The sequence below is a fragment of the Muntiacus reevesi genome, chromosome 6, assembly GCF_963930625.1.
Source record: "Muntiacus reevesi chromosome 6, mMunRee1.1, whole genome shotgun sequence".
NCBI lineage: Eukaryota > Metazoa > Chordata > Mammalia > Artiodactyla > Cervidae > Muntiacus > Muntiacus reevesi.
In genome coordinates, this window is record NC_089254.1 from 100,767,082 (window position 1) to 100,794,054 (window position 26,973).

The following is a 26,973-nucleotide window of genomic DNA, read 5'->3' on the forward strand; positions in this document are numbered from 1 at the left end:
GACCTCAGCCCATGTGCTGCAGCTACTGAAGCCTGTGTGCCCAGAACCTGTGCTGCACAAGAGAAGCCACTGCAATGAGAAGCCCATGCACTGTGGCTGGAAGGCACTGCCCCTCTCCCCTCCGCAACTAGAGAAAGCCTGTGCGTGGCAACAGAGACGCAGAACAAACAAAACCTAAAATTACGCATAAATAAAGAAGTCCTGAGTCAAGGGAAAACTAAATACGATGAGCATTTTCAGAGACATCTCACCCATCAACCTTCTCTTTACTGGAATTACTTTACTATTAGAGAGTTATGTACACTCATAAAAGTTAACTGATTCTGAGTTTAAAAGTCCATTTTATGATCCTGTGTACTTGCTCACATTTTAAAATCAGAAACAACCTCCCTGAGATAAAAGTGAGTCTTTTCTTCATCTCTTTTGGTTTTAAAATTCCAAAAACAGATTACATGAATTAGGGAGCTATTTTCACCCTTTGGTGATTTGCCTACCTTGTAAACGAACAAGGAACTCTTCCTTCAACCCTCATTTTCCTAGTAATTTGTTTAAGAGGAAAGGTAAACATGTGTTTGTGTGCATACAAGTGTGTGTGTGCAACCATTTGTATATAAATAGATTTATTAACTCTTGAGTCATTTATAGTGTAAAAGCATTGGCCTCTGTAAAAAACTGTCTCTGAAAATCAGTGTCTTCTGGCTTTATTACTGTAATATGGTGATTTCTAATAAGAAATACACCGGTTTTATCCCCTTTTCTGGCACAGAATTCCTACAACCCTTGGAATTTCCTAAGTGACAAGATCAACAAAAATGTCTCTTGTTGGGACTTCCCTGGTGATCCAATGGTTAACACTCCATGCTCCCAATGCAGGGGGCCCTGGGTTGATCCCTGGGCAGAGAATTAGAACCCATATGTCACAACTAAAAAGAGAACCCATATGCCACAACAAAGAAGACCCTGAGTGCCCAAATGCCGCAACAAAGACCCGGCACAGCCAAATAAATCAAAATACTTTTAAAAAACAGTTTTTTGCTATGTTACAAAGTGACTTTTGGAACACACCCCAAGGATGGGCACCGATTGTCAGGGGAACGGACTGTGAATACAAGGTTGGAGATTTCAGTCCCAATCTCTGCTTTCCAGGACAGGGAGAGAGGCTGGAGTTTGATTCAATCACCAGTGGTAGATGATTTCATCACTTGTGCCTAGGCAATGAGGCCCCCATAAAACCCCAAAAGGACAGGGTTCAAACAGCTTTCAAGTTAGTAAACATACGAGGTGCTGGGGGCTGTGGCACCCAAAGAGGTCACAGAATTTCTGGGCCCCGGGTCCTCAACCTCACTGTATGCATCTCTTGTTTCATCTGGATGTTCATCTGTCATCATATCCTTTTACAATAAATTGGTAAATGCAAATAAGCTGTTTTCTTAAGTTCTGTAAGCCACTTCAACAACTGAACCCAAAAAGGGGGTCATAACTTTAACCTACAACCAATAAGACACAAGTATGGGTGACAACCTGGGCTTGGGACGGGCATCTGAAATGAGGACAGTCTTCTGGGACTGAGCCCGTAACCTGTGGATCTGACGTTATCTCCAGGGAGAGTGTGTCAGAACTGAGTTAAATTGTAGGACACCCAGCTGGTGAAGCAGAACTATTTACTGTGGTGGGGGGTGGGGTGGGGGAACAACACATGCTTAGTGACCAGAAGTGTCCAAAGCATTCTGAGTAGTAAAAAAAAAAAAAAACCAACACACAGGTAGGGTTTTTTCAACTCAATTATTCTTTCCTTAGGGAATGAGGCCACCACAAAAGACCATCAAGATAAAACGTCACAGTTAAGTCAACCCTGAATTTGGCCTTTGGCGCACACTAAAGGATCCACACGTGTAGGCAGTATAACACAGTGGGTAGGAACAGGGTCTCTGGGGCCACGTGACTTGGGTTTGAATCCCAGCTCTCTCTCCTTCTCTCTCTCCCTCTTTGACTTTGGACAAGTTAGTTTCCTGACCTGCAAAATGGAGAAAATAAAAGTGCATTCTTCATAGGGCTGTTGCAAGGTTCAAATTTCATAATATATATGAAATCGTTTGGACAGTGCCTAGCACATAAGAACTATATATAGAGAAAGAGAAATAGATATTTGAAGTTATTATTATTTTCAATCAGTTCCCTGAGGTCACAAGTGAAACAGTTAAAGAGGGACTTGGCGAACAGATGGTTGACTTAACTGGAGCTATTAAGAAACAAAGCTCTCAATTCTGTGTTAGTGATTTATAAAGGAGAGTCTTCTCAAGTTCTCCCCTGGGCCCCATGATTGAAATAACATACCAGCGCATCCAAAAATAAATGGGAGGGGACAGGAAACAAATCCTTGCATCATTTGCAGCTCCAGATTTAGAATTTTAAAATAAACAAATGATGTAGATTTGGAAATGATGCATCAACTGCTTCCTCTTGTGACATGATGAGTGGAAGCTACCATAGACTCGCACATCAAGTGCTAAGGAGACATTTTCCTCCAGACATCGAAGAGGAGCAACCACTCGGGATGATCCAAGCCTGCAGTTCCTCGGAAAATGATCTGTCACCATCTCTTGTCATTTGGATGTTAATAATTATAGGCACGGAATGCATCCTTGGTATCCTCGCAAATGGGTTCATTGTGGCGATAAACATAGCTGAATGGATTCACAATAAGGTGCTCTCCACCAGTGGCAAGATCCTGCTTTGCCTGGGTGTATCTAGAATAGGTCTACAAAGCTTGATGATGCTAGAACTTACCTTAAGCTCAACATCCCCACAGTTTTACAATGACGACGTCGTGTATCATGTGTTCAGAGGGTGTTTCATGTTCTTAAATCATTGCAGCGTCTGGTTTGCAGCCTGGCTCAGCTTCTTCTACTTTGTGAAGGTGGCGGATTTCTCCTACCCCCTCTTCCTCAAGCTGAAGTGGAGAATTTCCAGACTGATGCCCTGGCTTCTGCAGCTTTCAGTGTTTGCTTCCTTGGGCCAGAGCGTGCTCTTCTTCCAAAACATCCATACTACGAACTGCAACAGTATGTTTCCTCCCCACTCCTTCAACTCCACTTGGAAAAAGTCCTTCGCGGAGGCCACTGTGATCAACCTGGTTCTCTTCCTTAACCTGGGGATCTTCATCCCCCTGGTCATGTTTATCCTGGCGGCCACCCTGCTGATCATCTCTCTCAAAAGACACATCTTGCACATGAAAAGCAACGCCACTGGCTCCAGGGACCCCAGCATGGAGGCTCACCTGGGGGCCATCAGAGCTATCAGCTACTTTCTCATTCTCTATATTGTCAAAGTACTTGCTCTCTTTCTCTACATGTCCAACTTCTTTGACATCAATAGTCCCTTGAATATTTTGTGCAAAATAATCATGGCTGCCTACCCTGCGGGTCATTCCATTCTACTGATTCAGGACAACCCTGGGCTGAAGAGAGCCTGGAAGAGGCTTCAGGCTCAAGTCCACCTTTATTTTAAAAAGTAGTCTCTAACATTCACACTCAAAGCACCTTTCCCAACCAGCTCTGCCTTTTCCTCATCTAGACTTCTCTCTTCCTACCTTCTTTCTTCCCCAGACCTGATCTGATTCTTTCACTCGGTGTGTTTTTGGTATTGGAGGTAAATCTTCATTTATCTCTTTTGCTTCATGGGCACAATTTTAGTGATGCTTGACAAATTCTTCACTAATTTTTCCATTTCTACCCCACCCCCTTAATCTGAAGCAGTGACTGTGGACACTGGCCACACATCAGAATCTCTAGAGGAAATTGTTTTTTAATACCAATATCTAGGCTGGCCCCAAATCAATGAAGTCAAGATTTCCGGGGCTGGAACTTGGACAATTTGCTCAGTTCTCCAGGTGATTCTGATGAGCCTGAGTTGACGCAGCCACCGAAATAAAGCAAGGCTTTACAACTTGAATTTCTGGCAACTTCTCTCCTTCCCCATCCACATGTCTTTTAAACAGATTCAGATTATTCAGGAAGCTTTCTGAGTAATATCTGGAAATGCATTTTATCTCCATCCTCTAAAAACATAATCTTAGTAATTTGGAATATTTATCAAAATTAATGAACTGTGGTGTTGGAGAAGACTCTTGAGAGTCCCTTGGACTGCAAGGAGATCAAACCAGTCCATCCTAAAGGAGATCAGTCCTGGGTGTTCATTGGAAGGACTGATGCTAAAGCTGAAGTTCCAATACTTTGGCAATCTGATGTAAAGAGCTGACTCATTGGAAAAGACCCTGATGTTAAGAAAGATTGAAGGCAGGAGAAGGGGATTACAGAGGATGAGATGGTTGGATGGCATCTCCAACGTGATGGACATGAGTTTGAGCAAGCTCCAGGAATTGGTGATGGACAAAGAAGCCTAACATGCTGCAGTCCATGGGGTCACAGAGTCAGATACAACTGAGTGACTGAACTGAACTGAACTGAACTGAGTCAGAATTAATAATACATAAAACATCTTTCAGGGCTGCCCTGATAGCTCAGTAGTAAAAATTCTGCCTGCCAATGCAGGAGACCCAGATTCAATCCCTGGGTTGAGAAGATCCCCCAGAGAAAGAAATGGCAACCCACTCCAGTATTTTTGCCTGGGAAATCCCATAGACAGGAGCCTGGTGGGCTATAGTCTATGGGGTCACAAAAGAGACATGACTTAGCAATGAAACAACAAAATAACTTTCAACCTAAAAATTATTGTCTAAGAACTTTCCCCAAAGATTTGGTCATATACATACAAATGAAGAAATATTTGCAGGAAGATTATCACTGTAAGGCTATTCATCAATGAGAAAAATCATACCTCTGAAAAGGATACACACGCATCTTTAAAATGAGACAGATGACTGTGTCATAAAATGAAAATATCACCAATACATCATTAAGTTCAAAATGCAAGCAGATATTTTATGATTCCATTTATGTATAATGCTTCCTGTACATATATGTATATATAATGTTTCTAGAAGGATGGACCAAAAATGATTTAACATACGATTTCTGAATAGTGACATCAGGTGTCTGGGAAAAATGAAACATTTGCACTCAATTTTAACCTTTTTCCATTGTTTGAACTACTTGGAACTTGTATGCACTAATTTTAAAATTATAAGATTTATGTTGTTTCTTTAATTTCAAGGGCTAATTTCAAGGGTAAAGAATCCGCCTGCAAAGCAGGAGACCTCAGTTCAATTCCTGGATCAGGAAGATCCACTGGAGAAGGGATAGGCTACCCACTCCAGCATTCTTGGGCTTCCCTGGTAACTCAGCTGGTAAAGAATCCACCTGCAATGTGGGAGACCTGGGTTCGATCCCAGGGTTGGAAAGATTCCCCTGGAGAAGGGAACAGCTATCCACTCCAGTATTCTGGTCTGGAGAATTCCATGAACTATATAGTCCAAGGGGTCACCTGGTTGGACAGGACTGAGTGACTTTCACTTTCATTTTAATTACAAAGAGAACTAGACAAGTGAGAAGCATTATTTGGGAAAGAACTATGTATCTTAATTAGTTGATTGAACCTCTGTTTATTTTTATTAAAAACATAGATCTCAATAATGATAAACTAAAAATCTCCACTCCTACCACTCCCTCCTATTCTTCATTTTATAAGCTTAAGGGCTCCTATGGAGAGTCACCAGGTTTCAATCCACAGACATGGCTAGGTTCTCTGTCCTTCTATTGGCCCCTCCTCTTCACTTTCCTTCATATCAGTTTGGATTACTGGTTAATCATACCCACACCCTTAAAAATGTTTTCAGCATTTACAGGTGAAATGAAATGATATCTGAGATCTGCTTTGAGATAATCTAGCAGAGGATAACGGGAGTAGAGAGGTTTAGATGCATCAACGTCGTTAAGTTTTTTCAAACAAAGAGGACTCAGCTACATGGTGGTTTTTTATACTAGTATATTTCAGGGTGTGTTTGAAATTTTCCCTAATAGTCTTGTATAAATGAATTATAAAACCTTATTAAACACTTTTAATTTCCTGGCCCCTGTTTGCCATCATGAATCTTCATCCCCATCATGTGGAACAATGGCACATCTAGGTAAACCTAACTATTTAACACCCCATATTTACTTCTAAGCAGTCTGGTATTGCTTTAGATATCACTGGATACAGTTACATTTCTACAGATTCATGCTCTTCAGCCTCAAATGAAGAGCATCATAGGGCATTTCCATCTGTATTTCCCTGAAGAGGTCTCCATTAACTATTCACAATGATTAGCTCATTTCTCTTCCTCAGTCCTGAACATCCAATCTATCATCTCTCTGTCTCATCTGATGAAATTGCCTTTACATTTTTTTTTGATAGAAGGAAGTCATTAGGAAGTCATTCCTTCACCTTCCCCTTAGCAAATCTATAGAACTACAAATTTTCTCCTGCATTCCTAACGTTTCAAGAGAAAGAATGTCCTTTTGTGAACATAGATACAGAGAACAAATTGGTGGTTGCATGAAATGGGGAAGGTAGGGTGAGAAAAATGGGTGAACTGGGGTTTTTTTAAGTTTAAATAAAATTTAAAATTCTTTAAATAAATAAATCCAGGCAAAAGGAGATATTACAAGCAGATCATAATCACGAATTTGTATGTGGTACTCAAAATTCTTAGAGCTATTTTTCGATGTCCAAAATATACATGCTGAACACATGAGTACATTTCTGTTCAACATATAATTAGTAGTGAAGTTTCACAGTTGGAGAACATGTGTATCTTCAGCTTTTACAGACAACACTCCCAAACTGTTTCCCAATAAAATTCATTGCATTTTCATACACAGTGAACCAGTACATAGTACTAGAAGAAATTCAGATAAATCACAAAAATGAAATCTCATAAACACAGATGCAAAAGAGGATAGATGTTACAGCGCATTTTTAACAATGTAAGTACTACCAAAACTAGTCTTTGCAATTTTCAGACAGGATATGTGGGGTGGCTATTGTCCGGAAAGAAGTAAAGGGGGACTTCTGGGTGTTAATACTAGGGTAATATTTTGTTTCATGATCTGGGTGCAATTTACATATTTTTAGCTTCTGAAAATTAATTTTGGGGCACTAATTCTATGGAAGGGCTGATGTTGAAGCTGAAACTCCAATACTTTGGCCACCTGACGCAATGAGCTGACTCATTTGAAAAGACCCTGATGCTGGGAAAGATTGAAGGCAGGAGGAGAAGGGGACGACAGAGGATGAGATGGTTGGATGTCATCACCGACTCAATGGACATGAGTTTGGGTGGACTCCAGGAGTTGGGATGGACAGGGAAACCTGGCATGCTGAGGTCCATGGGGTCACAAAGAGTCAGACACGACTGAGTGACAGAATTGAACTGAACTGAACACTATGGTAATATTTTGTTTCATGATCTGGGTGCAAGTTACATATTTTTAGTTGTGAAAATTACTTATTTTTAGTTTGAATTACAATGCAGCTTCAATAAAGAGTTTAAAAAATTAAGTGGCTGTAAATGTATATGTCTATTTGTATATAAACACTTCAATTAAATGTTTCTTAAAATCCTAAACAAAAAAATTTAAAAATAAACAGAATGAATGAGATGTGGTAGTGGTAGAAGTATTAGATCAGTTAGATCAATTAAATCACTAGACCTAGCCATGAAGGGTCTCTGTGAATAAATAATATTTTTAAAAGAAATAATTTTTAAAATTATAAACCCAAGAATTTAGAAAAATGATTACAAAATAAATCTAAGCAAACCAGAAGGAAAGCACAATTTATAAACATAATTCATTAAATGTCATTTCATGAACCATCAAAAGGGGAGGATTATAAGTGAACATAAGAATTGAACATAAGAAGTGAACATAAGAGAAAAAGAACAAAATTAGTAGTGTTAACTTTAGCTGAGACAGGCATAAACACACAAAATTTTTAAAAAAGGAAAAGTTACCACAAATTGGAAAAATTGCAATATTTTTAAGAATCTGTCTTGTTTGAAAACCAGGTTAAGATAGATGTTTCTAGAAAACCTGTAGGTTACTAAAATTGACTCCAACAGAGGTAGAAAATACAAAGAGAATTAGTCATTGTAGTTGAACTACAGAAAGTTTTCAAGACCACTGCCTCAAAGCACTGAGAATAGTTTCCACAAGAGAATTTTAAAAGCAGACTTTTTAAAAGCAGATAATGTTAAGGCTATGTAATTTTTTCACAGCATAAACATTAGGAGAATATTCCAAATTTATTTCATAAAATCAATATAATTTTGATATCAAAACAATAAAAATTGTCTGTCAGAAAACTACAGACCAACCTCACTTACCAATTTATCAAAGACTTAATATTAAAAAATATTAAATACTAGAATAAAAGCTTGGAGACCTCAAAATTAACTTTGGAGTTGGGGAAGACCTTTCTAAAAACAATAAAAGAAAATAAACCAGAAAAGTTTATTAAACCTGATTACATACAATGAAAAGATTCTACATGGCAAAATGTACCACAAGCAAAGTCAAAGACAAATAAACTAGAAAATAATATTTCTTGCTCACATCCTAAAAGAGGGTAATTTTGCAATTTTTTTAAGTTTTATTTTATCTTTAAATGGAGGATAATTGCTTTACAATATTGTGTCAGTTTCTGCTATACATTAACAGGAATCAGCCTTAGGTATACATATGTCTCCTCCCTCTAGAACCTCCCTCTCTCTTCCCACCACATCCCACCCCTCTAGATTGTCACAGAGCACCTGCATCATACAGCAAATTCCCACTGGCTATCTATTTTACATGTGGTAATATATATGTTTCAATGTTACTTTTTCAATTAGACATTAAGAATCTTTGTGGGGGGTGGGGCTTATTTTGTTTTGGTTTGTTTTGCGGTCAACATCACATGGCTTGTGAGATCTCAGTTTCCCAACCAGAGGTTGAACCTAGGCCATGGTAGTAAAAGCCCAGAATCCTAATGACTAGGCTACCAAGCAACACGTTAATTTTGCTAATATATAAAGACCTCATACAAATCAATAAGACCAATTACTAAATTCAAACATTGGGAAAGAATATGAACTGGAAGCTACAGAAAATGAAATAAACATAGCTCTTTAAAAGTTAAAAGCTGATTAACTCACAAAAGACTGGTTCAAAATTGGGAAAGGAGTACATCAAGGCTGTATATTGTCACCTTGCTTATTTAACTTATATGCAGAGAACATCATGCAAAATGCTGGATTGGATAAAGCACAAGCTGGAATCAAGATGGCTGGGAGAAATATCAATAATATCAGACATGTAGACGACACCACCCTTATGGCAGAAAGTGAAGAGAAACTAAAAAGCCTCTTGATGAAAGTGAAAGAGGAGAGTGAAAAAGTTGGCTTAAAGCTCAACATTCAAAAAACAAAGATCATGTCATCGGGTCCTATCACTTCATAGCAAAGAGACAGAGAAACAATGGAAACAGTGACAAACTTTATTATCTTGGGCTCCAAAACCACTGTAGATGAGACGGCAGCCATGAAATTAAAAGATGCTTGCTCCTTGTGAGAGAGCTAACTCTTAGGTAAGTTGATAAGGAGACCAGGGCCCTTGAAAAGGAGAAAGGGATGAACAGTTTTTTTCTACATTGCTTTGTCTTAGTCACATGAGACATTTTTTCTTAAACTCTGAGTTGTTATGACAACAATCTTTAAGACTAACTAAAAAGCTGACTTAAAACTCAACAAAGATCATGGCATCCAGCTCCATCATTTCATGGCAACTAACAATGGAAACAGTGACAGACTTTCTTTTCTTGGGCTCCAAAATCACTGCAGTGGTGACTGCTGCCATGAAATTAAAAGACACTTGCTCATTGGAAGAAAAGCTATGACAAACCCAGACAGCATATTAAAAAGCAGACATTCTTTTGCCAACAAGGTCCATATAGACAAATGAAAGTGAAAGTGAAAATCGCTCAGTCATGTCTGACTCTTTGCCACCCCATAGACTGTAGTCCACCAGGCTCCTCTGTCCATGGAATTCTCCAGGTCAGAATATTGGACTGGGTAGCCATTCCCTTCTCCAGGGGATCTTGCCAACCCAGGGATCAAACCCAGGTCTCCTGCACTGCAGGTGGATTCTCTACCATCTGAGCCACAGCTATGGTTCTTCCAGTAGACAGGCATGGATGTAAGAGTTGGACCATAAAAAAGGCTGAGCACCAAAGAACTGATGCTCTTGAACTGCGGTGTTGGAGAAGACTCTTGAGAGTCCCTTGGAGTGCAAGGAGATCAAACCAGTCAATCCTCAAGGAAATCAACCCTGAATATTCATTGGAAGGACTGAGGCTGAAACTGAAGCTCCAATACTTTGACCACCTGATGCAAAGAGCTGACTCATTAGAAAAGACCCTGATGCTGGGAAAGATGGAAGGCAGGAGAAGGGGATTACAGAGGATAAGATGGTTGGATGGCGTCACTGACTCAATCCACATGAATTTGAGCAAATTCTGGTAAATGGTGAAGGACAGGGAAAGCCCAGTGTCCAGCAGTTCATGCGGTCACAAAGAGTTGGACGTGACTGAGCAACTGAACAACAAGGCACAAAGGTATAGAAATAAAAACTGTAAATCACTCATTATCCTTCAACCCAGAGACAACTTTTGCTAATATTTTTAAATGTATATATGTGTGGTTGAACAAAATTGGATTTATACTGAATATACATTTTAATACACTGTCTAGGCTTGTCATAGCTTTTCTTCCAAGAAGCAAATGTCTTTTAATTTCACGGCCACAGTCACCATCCACAGTGCTTTTGGAGTCCAAGAAAATAAAGCCTGTCATTTTTTCCATTTCCCCCCATCTATTTGCCATGAAGTGATGGGACCAGGTGCCATGATCTTAGTTTTCTGAATGTCAAGTTTTAAGATTTATCAAGACTCTTTAGTTCCTCTTGACTTTCTGCCATTAAAGTGGTATCATCTGCAAGTCTGAGGTTGTTGATATTTTTCCTGGCAATCTTGATTCCAGCTTGTGACTCATCCAACCTGGCATTTCTTACATCTCATCTCTTATGTCTTCTGCACTGGTAGGCAGGTTCTTTACCACTACCTCCTCAGGGCTTCCCTGGTAGCTCAGTCGGTAAAGAAACTGCCTGCAATGCAGGAGACCCGGGCTCAATCCCTGGGTCAGGAAGAATCCGCCGGAGAAGGAAATGGCAACCCACTCCAGTATTCTTGCCTGGAGAACACCATGGACAGAGGAGCCTGGTGGAGCCTACATACAGTCCACGGGGTTGCAAGAGTCGGACACGACTGAGCAACTAAACCACCACACCACACCGCCACCTGCGAAGCCCTAGGTGGAGTTTGCTTATGTGAGTGAAAAATACTGCCTGCCATATCAGTAAACAAAGGATGCTGCAGCCCGCAAGCCATCACGTTATGGTCACCCCAATGGTGAGCCCTAAGGGGACTCAGGATGGAAACACGAAGTCCACCATCAAACCATTAGACACTGCAACCACCGGCTAACAATGCACCCTGAGAAAACTCAGGCTGAGGAAGCACAGGATGCTGGCCCCAGATAGCTGAGGTACATGTCAGAAGAATGATGTCAGTGAACTCAGACTCCTGCATGTTCATAGAAAAATGTTAAACTTCGTAACTTGAGATATCTGTTTTTCCTTAATTAACAGTAATCTTTTGATGTTCTGACCTGTTTTTGTTGCAAGCACTGCCATATACCCTGTCTCCCTCACCATCTCTTAGAAGCAGTCTTTCCGGGTTAAGCTGTGTCCCAGGCTTAAGTCTTCAGGTTTGCTGCTGAATAAAACATAACTCTCAACTTTTATTTATTTTCTTAAAGTTTTTTTAAAAATAATTTTATTTATTTACTTATTTATTGGCTGTGCTGGGTCTTCGTTGCTGAGTGGGCTTTTCTCTAGTTGCAGTGAGCGGGGGCTACTCTCTGGTTGCAGTGCACGGGCTTCTCATTGCAGTGGCTTCTCCTGTTGCTGACAGGCTTCTCCTGTTCTCATCTTCAGTAGTTGTGGCTCCCAGGCTCTAGAGTGCTGGACCAATAGTTGTGGTGCCCAGGCTTAGTTGCTCTGCAATGAGAGAGTCAATTCCTAGGTAGGTTGATAAGAAGTGCGGGGTCCCCCAGGAGGAGAAAGGGGTCTGGGGCTCTTGAGGAGGAGATAGGGGTCTGGAGTTGTCAAGGAGAAGAAAAGGACAATTTTTTTTTCCTTTAAGCCCAGAGCTGATGATTATACAACAAAGCAACTCAGCTTAAACCCTGTACTAAGGATTATAGAACCACAATGTATCCTGCTGAGGACATGCTTCTCCTTCTTGAGAACCTTCTGACTAACCCTGTCATCTTAAAATGTACATTATGGGAGTGGGTCTGGTGAGACCTTTCTATTGTTAGTTCTAATCTTGTTAATTTAAGATGCATGTTGTAGGAATGGGTCTCGTAAAAGTATATAAGGCCTTGATAAGACTAGCAAGGGGGGCACTCTCCCCCTTCTGATCTCTATGTCAGAAGCTTCCTCTGTCCTTCTTCTTACTTTAATAAAACTCTGCTACACAAAAGCTCTTGAGTGATCAAGCCTGGCCCCTGGTCCCGAAGCTAAATCTTCTTCGGGGATCACAAATCTTATACCATTTACTCTAAGCTATCAGCAGCACATGGGATCTTCCAGGACCTGGGATCGAACCTGTGTCTCTTGCACTGTTGGGCAGATTTTTTACCACTGAGCCACTGAGGAAGCCCACCTCTCATCTTCCAGGCTATGGATTTTTTTCAGTTGACACTTATAAATCTTAAGTGGAAAACATCTCTCTGAGTCCTTACTTTTATATATACAAAAAACAATTGTTTCTAATTTACCATCACTGTTAATATGACAAGCCCTGGAAAACTAGCTTTCATTTCCAGAACATTTGTGACAAAGGATCATGCCCCATATCGTGTGCTCTTTTTTAACAGAAAAAATTTCTTTTACTTGGCACTGGAGCGAGGGTAACTTACAGTCAAATTGAAAAGGACAGACAGAGATACATGTAAAAAACTAGAGATGAAAAAATCAACTGAAAACAAAATCTGAGGAAACAGTAATTAAGAGTGCTCAAAGAAGAAAACTGGGTTGAATTTTTTTAAAAATTGGATTAGTTAGCAACAATAGTAGCAACAATGACAACAAAATCCCCACAAGTGTGGAAAGTGTAGTGAATGGTAAAAATAGCCTGTTTATCCTTGATCAAACAGTTAACCATTCTAAATTTTAACTTCGGGAAGATCCTTGGAAAAGGAAATGTCTACCCACTCCAGTATTCTTGCCTGAGAAATCCCATGGACAGAGGAGCCTGGCGGGCTACAGTCCATGGGATCATAGAGTTGGACATGATTGAGCAACTAAACAAGGCAAGGAATCTATAAAATAAGAGGGATAATAATGCTGATTTTACAAGGGAATCCAGAATAAAAATTAAGATAATTTATACATTGTAAATGAATGATACAAGACAGCCATTTTGTTGTTTTTCTATAAAGCCATATCTGGGGTTGCAACTAAATTGAATCACCAGTCTCCAGAGTTTCCAAGATAAATTCACCAAATAAAACTTATTCCACCTTCTCTTTCTATTTTGCAAAGAACTAGGTTAAATTACTTCTGAAATAGAGGCACTACTTCTTTTTCATGTCAGGTTAAAGCAGCGGCTTTTCCCAAGGGTCCCATTTTCTGAACTTCAACAGCCATGGACGTGTAAGAAAAAATAAAAGTAAAGAGCAAAATCAATAAAGACCTTGAAACTCTCAAGCCATTAAAGAAATGCTACAGATCACTCAAATCTATTCAGAGCAGGTCTGAACTTTAGACTGAGTCATTGCTCATGACCTAGAAAGGAAGAGTCACTCTCCAGAGAGAAAAAAGGGTGACCTACCCTCCCCCAATTCATAACTAGTCCAGAGGACCATCTATAAACATGGACACCTCAGGGGTATCCTCACTGGACCGAAGACTTGGCTGCACTGGCCAGCATTCCTCACACGTGCCGTCCCTAAAAGCTATTAATAAGTAACACGACTTTTTGTTGACACCATGAAAGTGTCCAGGAAGGAACATGACTGGGCCATGTTACTATCAGTTAGACGTAATCCTCCCCTTTTTTCCTTCAGAAGTAGCTCCCACAAAGTCTGTCATCCTCTTATTCCATTCTTGACAAATGGTTCCTAACCCTGACTCACATTTGTCATCACTGGAAATTCTTTCACTGAATGTCTTTGTTATATACATCAATTCCTAGGTCCCATGTCTTACTCTTTTTCTAATTGAAATATATTTGACATATGACATTGTGTCAACTTAAGATGTACATGTTAACTCTATACATTTACATATTGTAATATTATTGCCATTGTAGCAATAATTAACACATCTTTCGTGTTACATAATTATTCTTTTGTTAGCAGCTGGACTCATTAAATTCTAGTCTCTTCATAAGATTAATGATTATGATACAAAATTGTCTATATTCGCTATAATGGGCATTAGATCTCTAGGGTTTATTTACTACTCATAAGCTTGTACCCTTAAACAATATCTGTTCAATCCCCCTAACTCCCAATCTCCTGGTATCAGAACACATTCTCAAGTCACTTCCTTAGAAAGCTGACCATAAAAAAGTGAATTCTCTCAATCCTTGAATGGTTGGAAATGTTTGGGGCCGGTTTTTTTTGGGGAGGTTTTGCACTTTTGTTTGTTGCCCTCACTCTTGATTGGTAGTTTGATTAATTCTCAGCCTAAAATTATATTCCCTAAGTACTTGGAAGAAATTTCATAATCTGTGAGCATTGATTGTCACTGACTGGAAACCAGGCGATGTGTGCCTTTGTCCTTTATTTTCTTTCTCTAGAAGTGTTCAGGCTCCTCTTATCCTGAGAGACTCGATAGCAGGGCACTACATCTGGATTTAACAGAAAGCAACTGTACAATGACTAACACAACACAAAGCCGAGAGGCTAGAGAAAACACCCCGGGAAGTGATTAAAAAGCTTGGCTTCTTCCAGCTTCTTCTCCAATCCACCCTCATCACATTGTTGAACCTCCCATTCGTGGTCACAAGGATGGCTGCGAGATACTGAGTTATCACCTCTACATTACAGGCAAAACTGGGTATGTGGACACCCTCACCCAGGAAATCTGCAGAAGAAATTATTTTAACTGTGTGTGCTTTTACTCTAAAGAAAACCAGAGAACTGCTAATGAGAAAGAGGAAAGAATGATCCTGGCTTGCTGCTGCTGCTGCTGCTAAGTCGCTTCAGTCGTGTCCGACTCTGTGAGACCCCATAGGGTCCTGCAGCCTACCAGGTCCCTCCATCCCTGGGATTCTCCAGGCAAGAACACTGGAGTGGGTTACCATTGCCTTCTTCGGATCCTGGCTTAGGCAGTATCAAATGTTCCATTTGGTGAAAATTATGGAAGACCCAATTCAGGGCTTGTCAATCAAGACACCATGTCTTTGATCAGCACTAAGAAACCTTCTATTTTTAAAAATTAATTGCTTCCTCTCCATTTTCTCTAATCTTGCTCCCTAAAATTCCATTCAGTCAGATTCTAAACCTCCTGGATTAAATATCTGTGTTTCTTTACCCTTTCTGTTCTCATTTTTATCACTGATTTTTGCTCTGCTTTCAGAGGAATCGCCTTGACTTCATCTTATTTTTACTGAAGTCATATACTAACTGAATGCAATTTTAAATCACATTGTTAATTTCTAAAAGTTTATTTTCATGTTCAATAGCATCCTCTTCTTATTTTATGGATACTGTATTTTCTCCGCCTTCTCTGAGGATAGAAGTTTGAATTTTTAGGTGTTCTTTGATCTTTATTGCTTCAGGGCTCATTTGCTCTGAGACTTTATCTTGGTCTTCTCATTCAAGCTGTGGATTTTGCTATTTCTGATCATTCTTGATTGCTAATTCAAGAGGGAAAATGAAAGGCTGTTTTGCATAAGAAGTGTTATTCCCCAGGACAGTCTCCTGAATAGAAACGCTGATGGAGAGCTCTGCTTTGTAACTGGGTCATCCATCCAGTTCATTAGAATTGGCTTCTGACAAGTGGCTTTCCTTCTGGGTATGAGAGGGAGGAATCTGACATCAGCCTGGAACTCTAAAATATAATAGTAAGAAGGGATTTAATCTATGTGCCAACACCAGCACTAGAAGCTCAGGTTCTGAGAAACGTATTCCATTTGTCTAACAAATAATTGTCAGCATGGGGGCTGCCAATAGTTCTGCAGGCAGTAGTAGGGAAAGGCTGGAAGGGAGCACTGAAGCAGCTACCTGGCCAACAAAATTTTAATGATACCTCTGGTGTGCACCATGCCTCGCTATCCAAAGCTGGGAACCCACATCCAGGGCTCTGGATATGGCAAGATGGTCAGCCACCACATCCCCAGAGGTCCACCATGTTCAAATTCTGAGCATCCTCTCCCCATTTTGCCTATAGTATCACTGATGATCTACACCCAAGAAATGGGATGAAATCTCTAGTCTACTGTTGGCCATTCCCACTCCTCTCTCTTCATTACCAAGTCTCTTCCCCAAAATGAAGTCTCAAAAGGAAGTGGGGGGGGAGGCAAATGCATCTGTTTGGTCTAATATTTTAAATTGGAAACCTTCAACAGGTGTTATCGTTGTACAAGAACCTCGAAGAATATTTCAGCAGTTTAAGCTTTGATGTCTACACTATATTATCATGGACAATCTTGCATTGCCCAAATCTTCATTTTGGATCATAAAATGCCTCCAAACTGGTTTTCTACATGAAAGTTCTAAGGACATTTTTGAACTGGAGCACTAAGTCCATTGATAACAGGCTTCCCTTGTTTTTGTTTTATGCCAGCATAAACACCTGTTAACAGACATGCTAATTCTATTTTGTGACACCGCTCCTTCTTGGGGAAGTTTATCAACCCTTTAAGTTGATGAAACAGTGGCAGTTCCCAATTCCCTCTTCTCAGTAGTCTCATAGGAAATTTTCAGAAAGTTTAAATTCATGAAAGCTGATTACTGGGCCGAAGATGAGAAGTTTTATGCACAAATTAAGTCATTAGGTAAATGATGTTTTCCTTAAAGAAAAACATCCGTATGGGACCTCTTAGCATGCGCTCTCCATGACAATGTGTATGTCCCTCACCATTATCTCAGGAGTTATCTCATAGGAGCCTAAGAACAAACAGAGAAGAGATAAAAGCAGAATGCAGGCCACCCAGCCAACTGTAAGTTGCCTGCCAAGTATATAAGAAGGCATGGCGGCTGATTCCCTGAAATCTTGGGCCTGTATCACCATGGAGACACTCTCCCAGCCATCAAGCAATGGGATTCCATGCAACAAACCTAGCTGAACACAAAGACGGAGCTACTAGTGCCAGGAGAATGAGCAAGAGAAACAGGCAGCTCAAGGGACAAGACAAGGTGATGTACTGGACATAGGTGTCACTGTTAGAGGAAAGAGTTGCAGGTAGCAACTCCACAGATGGGAAGGACAAGCAGGTGACTGGACATTTACTTGGAGACCACCTTCTACCTTTATCTAGCAGCCAAGCTCAAAGCAGGAGAGAGTATCTTGAGTGGGATGAGAATAACATGCCATGAGTGCATTTTCTCAGAATTACATTTTCATCCACCAGGTGGATGGGGGCGGGGGCGACTACTTGACTAGTAAACCAATTACTTCTAAAATGTTAAGTTGCTTTTTCGTATACTCGATTTGCAATTTTTAAAATTCATTCCTACTTGCTGTGGGAGCTCATCTGGGATTTCACAAATTCCTCACGGTGCATACATTTGCACATAAACCAGTTCCAAACCCTGGACTAGAATCTGGAATAAAGTCATCTCCAGACAGGGCCCAGGATCAGTGAGAGGCAAAGAACAGAAGATGAGGACTGATGAGAATAGATAATATGGACCATCAGAAGGCATTGCAGATATTAGAAATGCAGATGAAGAATAATGAGACTTTGTAAGAGAACTCCAGATGCTTGAAAAGCCCAAAGTAGCTCCATGTTGCACTTTTCTTTCTCTCCCTGAGCAAACTCCTGCATTCTCATTATTCAGTAAGACCCTCAAAAAGTCAATGACCTCTAAATCTGCCTGTCCCATATCTTACTCTTGAAACCAAAGCTCTCTCTATCCCCCAAAGTCTTTATCTCCTTTTTGGATCCAGACTTTTGCTAAATTAACTCTTCTCTCTAATTCTCCCCTGCCTTGCAAAGGAAAGTTCTTTCCATTTTAAGAACTATTATGGACTTGTATTTATATCTGAAATTAAAAATAACCTTCACCAGGCTGCCTGGAAGATGTGGTTTTCTGAGAACCTGCAGGCCTTGAGAATGCAAATCATAAAAGGATCCAATTGCCACCAACACTTCTACAGAAAACTGCCATTTGCATCTGCATGACAGATCCCACAAATCAATCAATGGCTTGTTCAAACCAGAACCTGGGCACAGATGGAAAGCTCATGTGGAGGTAGATTTGGAAAGAAGAGAGAAAAGGACACAGCTCTGGAAACTGGACTGAATGAGAACAAGTTCCTATCATAAGAGAAAGGAGCAGGGCATTCCTCCATGTCTAACCCCAACCTGACTTTGAACTGTCTTCACGGAATCCCTTAAGTTCAATGGGTGTCATTTGTAACAGCTAGCCCTCCATCCAGGGCTTCTCTAGTGGCTCAGTGGTAAAGAATCTGCCTGCCAATGCAGGAGATGCGAGTTTGATCCCTGGGTCAGGAAGATCCCCTGGAGAAGGAAATGGCAATCCACTCTAGTATTCTTGCTTGGGAAATCCCATGGACAGAGGGGGCTGGCAGGCTACAGCCCATGGAATCGCAAAAGAATCGGACATGACTTAGCAACTAAACAACAACAACACTCCTCTCACCCACTTTTGTTGAGGAGGGGGAAGGTTGGGAGGGTTAGCAGTTTCAAAAGACACCCACTAAACTAACGGAATGTTACCAATGCAGTTCGAACTTTCATTAACTACATCCTTTTTAACAATGTCATTGTTGCCAGGGACACATTGTCAGGCCTGGAACAAACAGAAGTCATTTTTCTGGAAACATGTCAGTATACTATAACAGTAATAGCTCGCCATAGGCAGAAAGTAGAAACAAAGTCTGGTTTTAGCTTGCTTCAGAAAGGTTTTCCTGAAGTCACTTCTGTCTGATCTCAGGTGGCCTCAGCCTGCAGCAGGTGGAATCAGGGTTTCAGTTTCCAGCCAGAGACTGAGTCTGCGCAGTGGGAGCTCTGAATCCTAGCCACTAGACCACCAGGGACAGTAGCCAGTGGGAAGGCCCTACTAGTCCATCAGCTGTGTAGAAATGAATTTCCACATAGAGACAAAAAGCAGTGAAGCAAGTAAAATGTTTACTTGCAGGTAAAAAAAGCATATGTGTGGATAGACACATGGGCAGGCTCAGAGAGAGAGTCGCTCCTCGTGGAAGTCTGAATCACTTTTATGAGGCATTTCCTCCAGGTTTCCTTTGGTCAGTCATCTTGCTGGCCTGGCGCTGAGTTCGTATTTGATGTCTCTCAGGGTCCTCATGTGTACATCCACATCTTTTAGCCAAGACGAATTCTAGTGAAGAGGCCTACGGGTAGTTGACATTACTTACTATGAGGTGACACCCCCTCTCTCTTGACCTCCAAGGAGCCTTGCTGCACATGTGTAGTCAGGAAGGTCTCCTTAACTTTAAAAATGAGGACTCTGTGGTTGGTAGGGTTAACGGCAGCCTCCAGGAGGGCTTATGCGAAAGGGGACCTTCTAGGACTACTGCTGCCAGTGTCCCTGTCCCTGTGGTGGACCCCCACTGACCCGCACCTCACAGGAGACCCTCCAACACCAGCAGGAAGAGATAAGCACATGTCCTACTCCGTCATCTTGAACTGGAAGCCCAGACTGGAACTTTTGTTATCGTTATTCCTGACTCTCAGTTCTTTGGACTCAGACAGGAATTACACCACCATATTTCCTTGGTCTCTAGCTTGCAAGTAGAAGACTGTGGGACTCTTCAGCCTGCATAATCATGTGAGCCAATTCCTCTTAATAAATCTCTGTGTTTAAAAAAAAAAAAAATGAGGAATATGTGGCCTTTTATCTCTTATCTGGGCAGGAACCAGGCTCCTCCATCACTTTGCTTTTAGGGAGCTTCTGCTATTGTGGAGTTTCTGTCCACAGAGGAGAGAGCGTTCAGCCTGGATCCTAACTATCTCCTGCCTCAAATCCCCCCTGGGAGATATGAACCCCAAGCAATCTTTATTGGGACGATGAAGGACAAAGGTCTGTCTTCTGTAGCTTCTTCAGGCTGGCAAGGGGCTTGTAGACCCTACCTAGTTGGGGTCACAGAGCTCTCACCCTGTCTTGTTAAGAGGCCCAGGATGACTTCTGTTATTATCCCAGCAGGATCTTTTCCAAGGGGTGGCCAAATCTCTGCATCACCATCAGCTGATCTGGGAAATCATTGTGTCCTTAGAAAGAACAAACTAAAAAGTAGATGAAGAAGGCAGAAGCCAAAGATCAGTAAAAGAATTACTGTAACCAGGGGCCCAAGCAGGAGTGAGAACCAGGTTGTATTTCATAGCAATTTTGATCCTGGTCCAAATAGAGTAAGCACTTGTGTTACCCTGTCCAAAGGAATGGAACCATTTGACATGTATATGTACAGTTTTTAATGTCCTCTTCTGTTAGCCTAGTATGATTGATGTAGGTACAAAGGACCTAACTAGAAGTAATTAGACAACCTGAATGCTAACAGACAAAATAGATGTCATTTATTTTCAGGAGAATAAGTCTGAAACCCAGTCTGGATCTGGTGCTTTGGGGAGACTTGTAGCCAGGTAGCCAGTTGTCTGGTTTTATCTAAGTAGGTTTTGCCTTTTGATGTGCTATTAACACAGAGATAGCAGGTGCTATTTGTCACTACACATGTGTTTCCTTTTCTAACATATGATTCCAAGCCATGTCACTGTCTAAAAATATAATAGTTACAAAAGGAGACCTTTAAAAGGCAAGGTTGTAGTCACCAGTTGCTAGCAGATATTGAGAATGACTGGTGGCATCTCAAGTCTGACACATCTCAGAAAACTCGAGCTCTTAGCAATACAAGAACTTGTCTGAAATCACAACCATAGTGTCACGTAATTATTTCCTTGACTCTCCGAACCACAACTACTCCATTTTGACTTTTAATTGTAATTTTCTCCTTAATAGCCAAAGCAGATGTCACCATCAATGATGTTAGTGTTTCTCTAGGTATGAGAAGATGTAAGAATCGGGACTCATAAAATCTTCTCCTGAAAATATCTAACTATCTAAAGGTCTGTTCTGCCAGTTTTTTCCAGAGCACAGAGTTCCTCGTTCTGATCTCCACCCTGAACTCCTTTTAGGGGATGTTGAAGGTCAGCAACTGCACTGGCCATGATTTAACCTTTGGAGAAGTAGATGGCAAGTGCCAGTTTCCAGCTGACTGACCCCTTCAGGGTCATAAAGACAACCACGATTTGGGGGGCATTTCATGATCATTTTGTCCAAAAGTTCTAGGAATACTCATTCTCAGGTCTGGGGGAGATTTCACTCATAGGATACTCAATGTGATGTTACTGGACTAGGCCTTGTGAGTAGCACAAGTCTCTGGACCACCTACCTTAACAAGCCTCTTATGGTCCAGGAAAATATTCCCTCTTGTTGCTTCTCCCCATATCTAGAGTTACACTGTTACAATTCTTGATCTCATATGGAACTACATATCATCATTTTATCAGAGGCTCAGTCACACATTTGGTAATGTAAGAAACAGCAAATTTCTGAAACAGGCAGCATAGAAAATAATATAACTAGCAGTATTGTTAAGGTCATAAAGAATTTAAGTCATAACTTCAATTAGGTGTAGCCCAGTATATCCCCAGTACAACCTGACTTAGTCTGTTCTGTACTAGTCCTTATCTTTAAGGAAAATTATGCATTGTCATTACCCATAGGCATCCAACTTACTTTCCTTATGTTACTAGACTGATAATCTTTAGTATGATTTAATTGTTTCCAACACAGAGGAGCTTTTAAACTTAAATTACCATAGCCTGGTGTTAACTACATAAAGTGAAAGTGAAAGTGAAGTCGTGTCCAACTCTTTGCGACCCCATGAACTGTAGCCCACCAGGCTCCTCCATCCATGGAATTTTCTAGGCAAGAATACTGGAGTGGGTTGCCATTTCCTTCTCCAGGGGATTTTCCCGATCTGGGGATCGAACCCGAGTCTCCCACACTGCAGGCAGACACTTTACTATCTGAGCCACCAGGAAATCCCTAACTACATAAACCCATCCCCTAAGTGTGCAAGGTTTAATTTTTTGGCTAAAATTTTGCCTGTTACTCTGATTGAAATTGAGTGAAAGAGGAAAACTCATAGTTATGGCCAAGGTCAGAGCTGGGTGAGGGAATCCCACCTAGTAATATCAATAGTGACCTAAAAAGGACTATAATATTTTTTTTTTAATTAAATTTCCTTAAGGCCAATGAGTTAGAGCCTAGGAGTGTAGAAATCCCCTAAGGTAACCCAGAAGTACTATGCGCAGGTAACTTGCTATGAAGCCAAAAACTGGACTGATTTTTAAAACTAACATAGGATCAAAGTGAAAGTTGCTCAGTCATGTCCAACTCTTTCCGATACCATGGACTATACAGTCCATGGAATTCTCCAGTCAGAATACTGGAGTGGGTAGCCTTTCCCTTCTCCATGGGATCTTCCCAACCCAGAGATTGAACCCAGGTCTCCCACATTGCAGGCAGATTCTTTACCAGCTGAGCCACCAGGAAAGCCCAAGAATACTGGAGTGGGTAGCCTATCCCTTCTCCAGTGGATCTTCCAGACCCAGGAATCAAACCTGGGTTTCCTGCATTTCAGGCAGATTCTTTACCAACTAAGCTATCAGGGGAAGCATGTCATAGGATCATGTCTATGATAGAAAAACACTTCATTCATGCGCAAAGGTCCAAGAAGTCAAGAAAACATTATAAATGATCATATGAGTCAGGTCAAGGACCTTGGGCAAGCTGTCTACTTCTGATGTCATCTTCTTCCCATCCTGGTGTGAGTGTCACCTCTCCTCTGAGCATTGTTTAAAGGTGATTTTGAGGTCAGCCATCCTCTCTAAAGGCCAGTCCAATGCATGGGGCTTTTTGTGAGTGGAAATTAATCAGAGTCAATTCCCGTCAGTTTCACTGTGCATGAGCTAGTTAAGAGTACCTGATAATGGTCCTGCAGTCCAGGTGGAAGACAGTCCTTTCAGTTCACTTCAGTCACTCAGTCGTTTCCGACTCTTTGTGACCCCATGAACCGCAGCACACCAGGCTGCCCTGTCTATCACCAACTCCCAGAGTCCACCCAAATCCATATCCATTGAGTCAGTGATGCCATCCAACCATCTCATCCTCTGTCGTCCCCTTTTCCTCCTGTCCTCAATCCCTCCCAGCATCAGGGTCTTTTCCAATGAGTCAGCTCTTTGTATCAGGTGTCCAAAGTATTGGGGTTTCAGCTTCAGCATCAGTCCTTCCAATGAACACACAGGACTGATCTCCTTTAGGATGGACTGGTCAGATCTCCTTGCAGTCCAAGGGACTCTGAAGAGTCTTCTCCAGCACCACAGTTCAAAAGCATCAATTCTTCAGCACTCAGCTTTCTTTATAGTCTAACTCTTACATCCATACATGACCACTGGAAAAACCATAGCCTTGACTAGATGGACCTTTGTTGGCAAAGCAATGTCTCTGCTTTTTAATATGCTGTCTAAGTTGGTCATAGCTTTCCTTCCAAGGAGTAAGCGTCTTTTAATTTCATGGCTGCAGTCACCATCTGAAGTGATTTTGAAGCCAAAAAAAACTAAAGTCAGCCACTGTTTCTACTGTTTCCCCATCTATTTGCCATGAGGTGATGGGACTGGATGCCATGATCTTAGTTTTCTGAATGTTGAGCTTTAAGTCAACTTTTTCACTCTCCTCTTTCCCTTTCATCAAGAGGCTCTTTTGCTCTTCATTTTCTGCCATAAGGGTGGTGTCATCTGCATATCTGAGGTTATTGATATTTCTCCCGGCAATCTTGATTACAGCCTGTGATTCATCCAGCCCAGTGTTTCTCATGAGGTACTCTGCATATAAGTTAAATAAGCAGGGTGACAATATACAACCTTGACCTACTGCTTTTCCTATTTGGAACCAGTCTCTTGTTCCATGTCCAGTTCTAACTGTTGCTTCTTGACCTGCATACAGATTTATCAAGAGGCAGGTCAAGTGGTCTGGTATTCCCATCTCTTTAAGAATTTTTCAGAGTTTGTTGTGATCCACACAGTCAAAGGCTTTGACATAGTCAATAAAGCAGAAGTAGATATTTTTCTGGAACTCTCTTGCTTTTTCGATGATCCAACAGATGTTGGCAATTTGATCTTTGGTTCCTCTGCCTTTTCTAAATCCAACTTGAACATCTGGAAGTTCACAGTTCACCTACTGTTGAACATGCTTGGAGAATTTTGAGCATTACTTTACTAGCATGAGAGGAGCACAAGTGTGTGGTGGTTTGAGCATTCTTTGGCATTGCCTTTCTTTGGGATTGGAATGAAAACTGACCTTTTCCAGTCCTGTGGCCACTGCTGAGTTTTCCAAATTTGCTGGCATATTGAGTGCAACACTTTCCTTTCACAGCCTCATCTTTTAGGATTTGAAATAGCTCACCTGGAATTCCATCACCTCCACTAGCTTTGTTCATACTGATGCTTCCTAAGGCCCGCTTGACTTCGCATTCCAGGACAACTGGCTCTAGGTTGGTGATCACATCATTATGATTATCTGGGTTGTGAAGATCTATTTTGCATAGTTATTCTGTGTATTCTTGCCACCTCTTCTTAATATCTTCTGCTTCTGTTAGGTCCATACCATTTCTGTCCTTTACTGTGCCCATGTTTATGTGAAATGTTCCCTTGGTATCTCTAATTTTCTTGAAGACATCTCTAGTCTTTCCCATTCTATTGTTTTCCTCTATTTCTTTGCACTGATGCTGAGGGAGGCTTTCTTATCTCTCCTTGCTATTTTTTGGAACTCTGCATTCAAAAGGGTATATCTTTCTATTTCTGCTTTGCCTTTCACTTCTATTCACAGCTATTTGTAAGGCCTCCTCAGACCACCATTTTGCCTTTTTGCATTTCTTTCCCTTGGGGGTGGTCTTGATCCCTGCCTCCTGTACAATGTCACAAACCTCTATCCATAGTCTTTAGGCACTCTATCAGATCAAATCCTTCAATCTATTTGTCACTTCCACTGTATAATCATCAGGGATTTGATTTAGGTCATACCTGAATGGTCTAGCGGTTTTCCCTACTTTCTTCAATTTAAGTCTGAGTTTGGCAATAAGGGGTTCATGATCTGAGCAACAGCCAGCTCCCAGTCTTGTTTTTGCTGACTGTATAGAGCTTCTCCACCTTTGGCTGCAAAGAATATAATCAATCTGATTTCGGTGTTGACCATCTGGTGATGTCCATGTGTAGAATCTTCTCTTGTGTTGTTGGAAGAGGGTGTTTGCTATGACCAGTGCATTCTCTTGGCAGAACTCTATTAGCCTTTGCCCTGCTTCATTCTGTACTCCAAGCCCAAATTTGCCTGTTACTCCAGGTGTTTCTTGACTTCCCACTTTTGCATTCGAGTCCCCTATAATGAAAAGGACATCTTTTTGCAGTGTTAGTTCTAGAAGGTCTTGTAGGTCTTCGTAGAGCCGTTCAACTTCAGCTTCTTCAGCATTACTGGTCAGGGCATAGACTTGGATTACTGTGATATTGAATGGTTTGCCTCGGAAATGAACAGAGATCATTCTGTGATTTTTGAGATTGCATCCAAGTACTGCATTTCAGACTCTTTTGTTGACTATGATGGCTACTCCATTTCTTCTAAGGGATTCCTGACCACAGTTGTAGATATAATGGTCATCTGAGTTAAATTCACCCACCTTAGTTTGCTGATTCCTAGAATGTCAATGTTCACTCTTGCCATCTCCTCTTTGACCACTTCCAATTTGCCTTGATTCATGGACCTAACATTCCAGGTTCCTATGCAATATTGCTCTTTATAGCATCAGACCTTGCTTCTATCACCAATCACAGCCACAACTGGGTGTTGTTTTTGCTTTGGCTCTTTCTCTTCATTCTTTCTGAAGTTATTTCTCCACTGATCTCCAGTAGCATAGTGGGGACCTACCGACCTGGGAGTTCATCTTTCAGGGTCCTATCTTTTTGCCCTTTCATACTGTTCATGGGGTTCTCAAGGCAAGAACACTGAAATGGTTTGCCATTCCCTTCTCCAGTGGACCCTGTTTTCTCAGAACTCTCCACCATGAGCCGTCTGTCTTGGGTGGCCCTACATGGCATGGCTCATAGTTTCATTGAGTTAGACAAGGATGTGTTCCATGCAATCAGATTGGTTAGTTTTCTGCGATTGTGGTTTTCAGTCTGTCTGCCCTCTGATGGAGAAGGATAAGAGGCTTCCTGATGTGAGAGACTGACTGAGGTAAAATTTGGATCTTGTTCTGATGGCAGGGCCATGCTCAGTAAATCTTTAATCCAGTTTTCTGTTGATGGGTGGAACTGTGTTACCTCACTGCTATTTACTTGGGGCCAAACTCTGGTGGAGGTAATGAAGATAATGCTGACCTCCCTGAAAAGATCCCATGCATACACTGCTACACTCAGTGCCCCAAACCGTGCAGCAGGCCACCACCAACCCACGCCTCTACCAGACACTCCCCAACACCCACAGGCCAGTCCGGGACAGTCTCCAATGGGGTCACCGCTCTTCCCTCCTGGGTCCTGGTGTACAAGTTTCTGTTGCACCCTCCAAGAGTCTATTTCCCAGCCCTGTGTAAGTTCTGGCAGCTCTAT

General features: G+C 41.3%; 1 protein-coding gene across 1 annotated transcript; it reads left to right on the forward strand.

Annotated features, from left to right (window-relative positions):
* Window positions 1-2,554: 2,554 nt before the first annotated feature.
* TAS2R39 (taste 2 receptor member 39) lies at window positions 2,555-3,514 on the forward strand. Its single transcript, XM_065938511.1, has one exon. The coding sequence runs from the start codon at window positions 2,555-2,557 to the stop codon at window positions 3,512-3,514; it is 960 nt and encodes a 319-aa protein (XP_065794583.1).
* The last annotated feature ends 23,459 nt before the right edge of the window (window positions 3,515-26,973 follow it).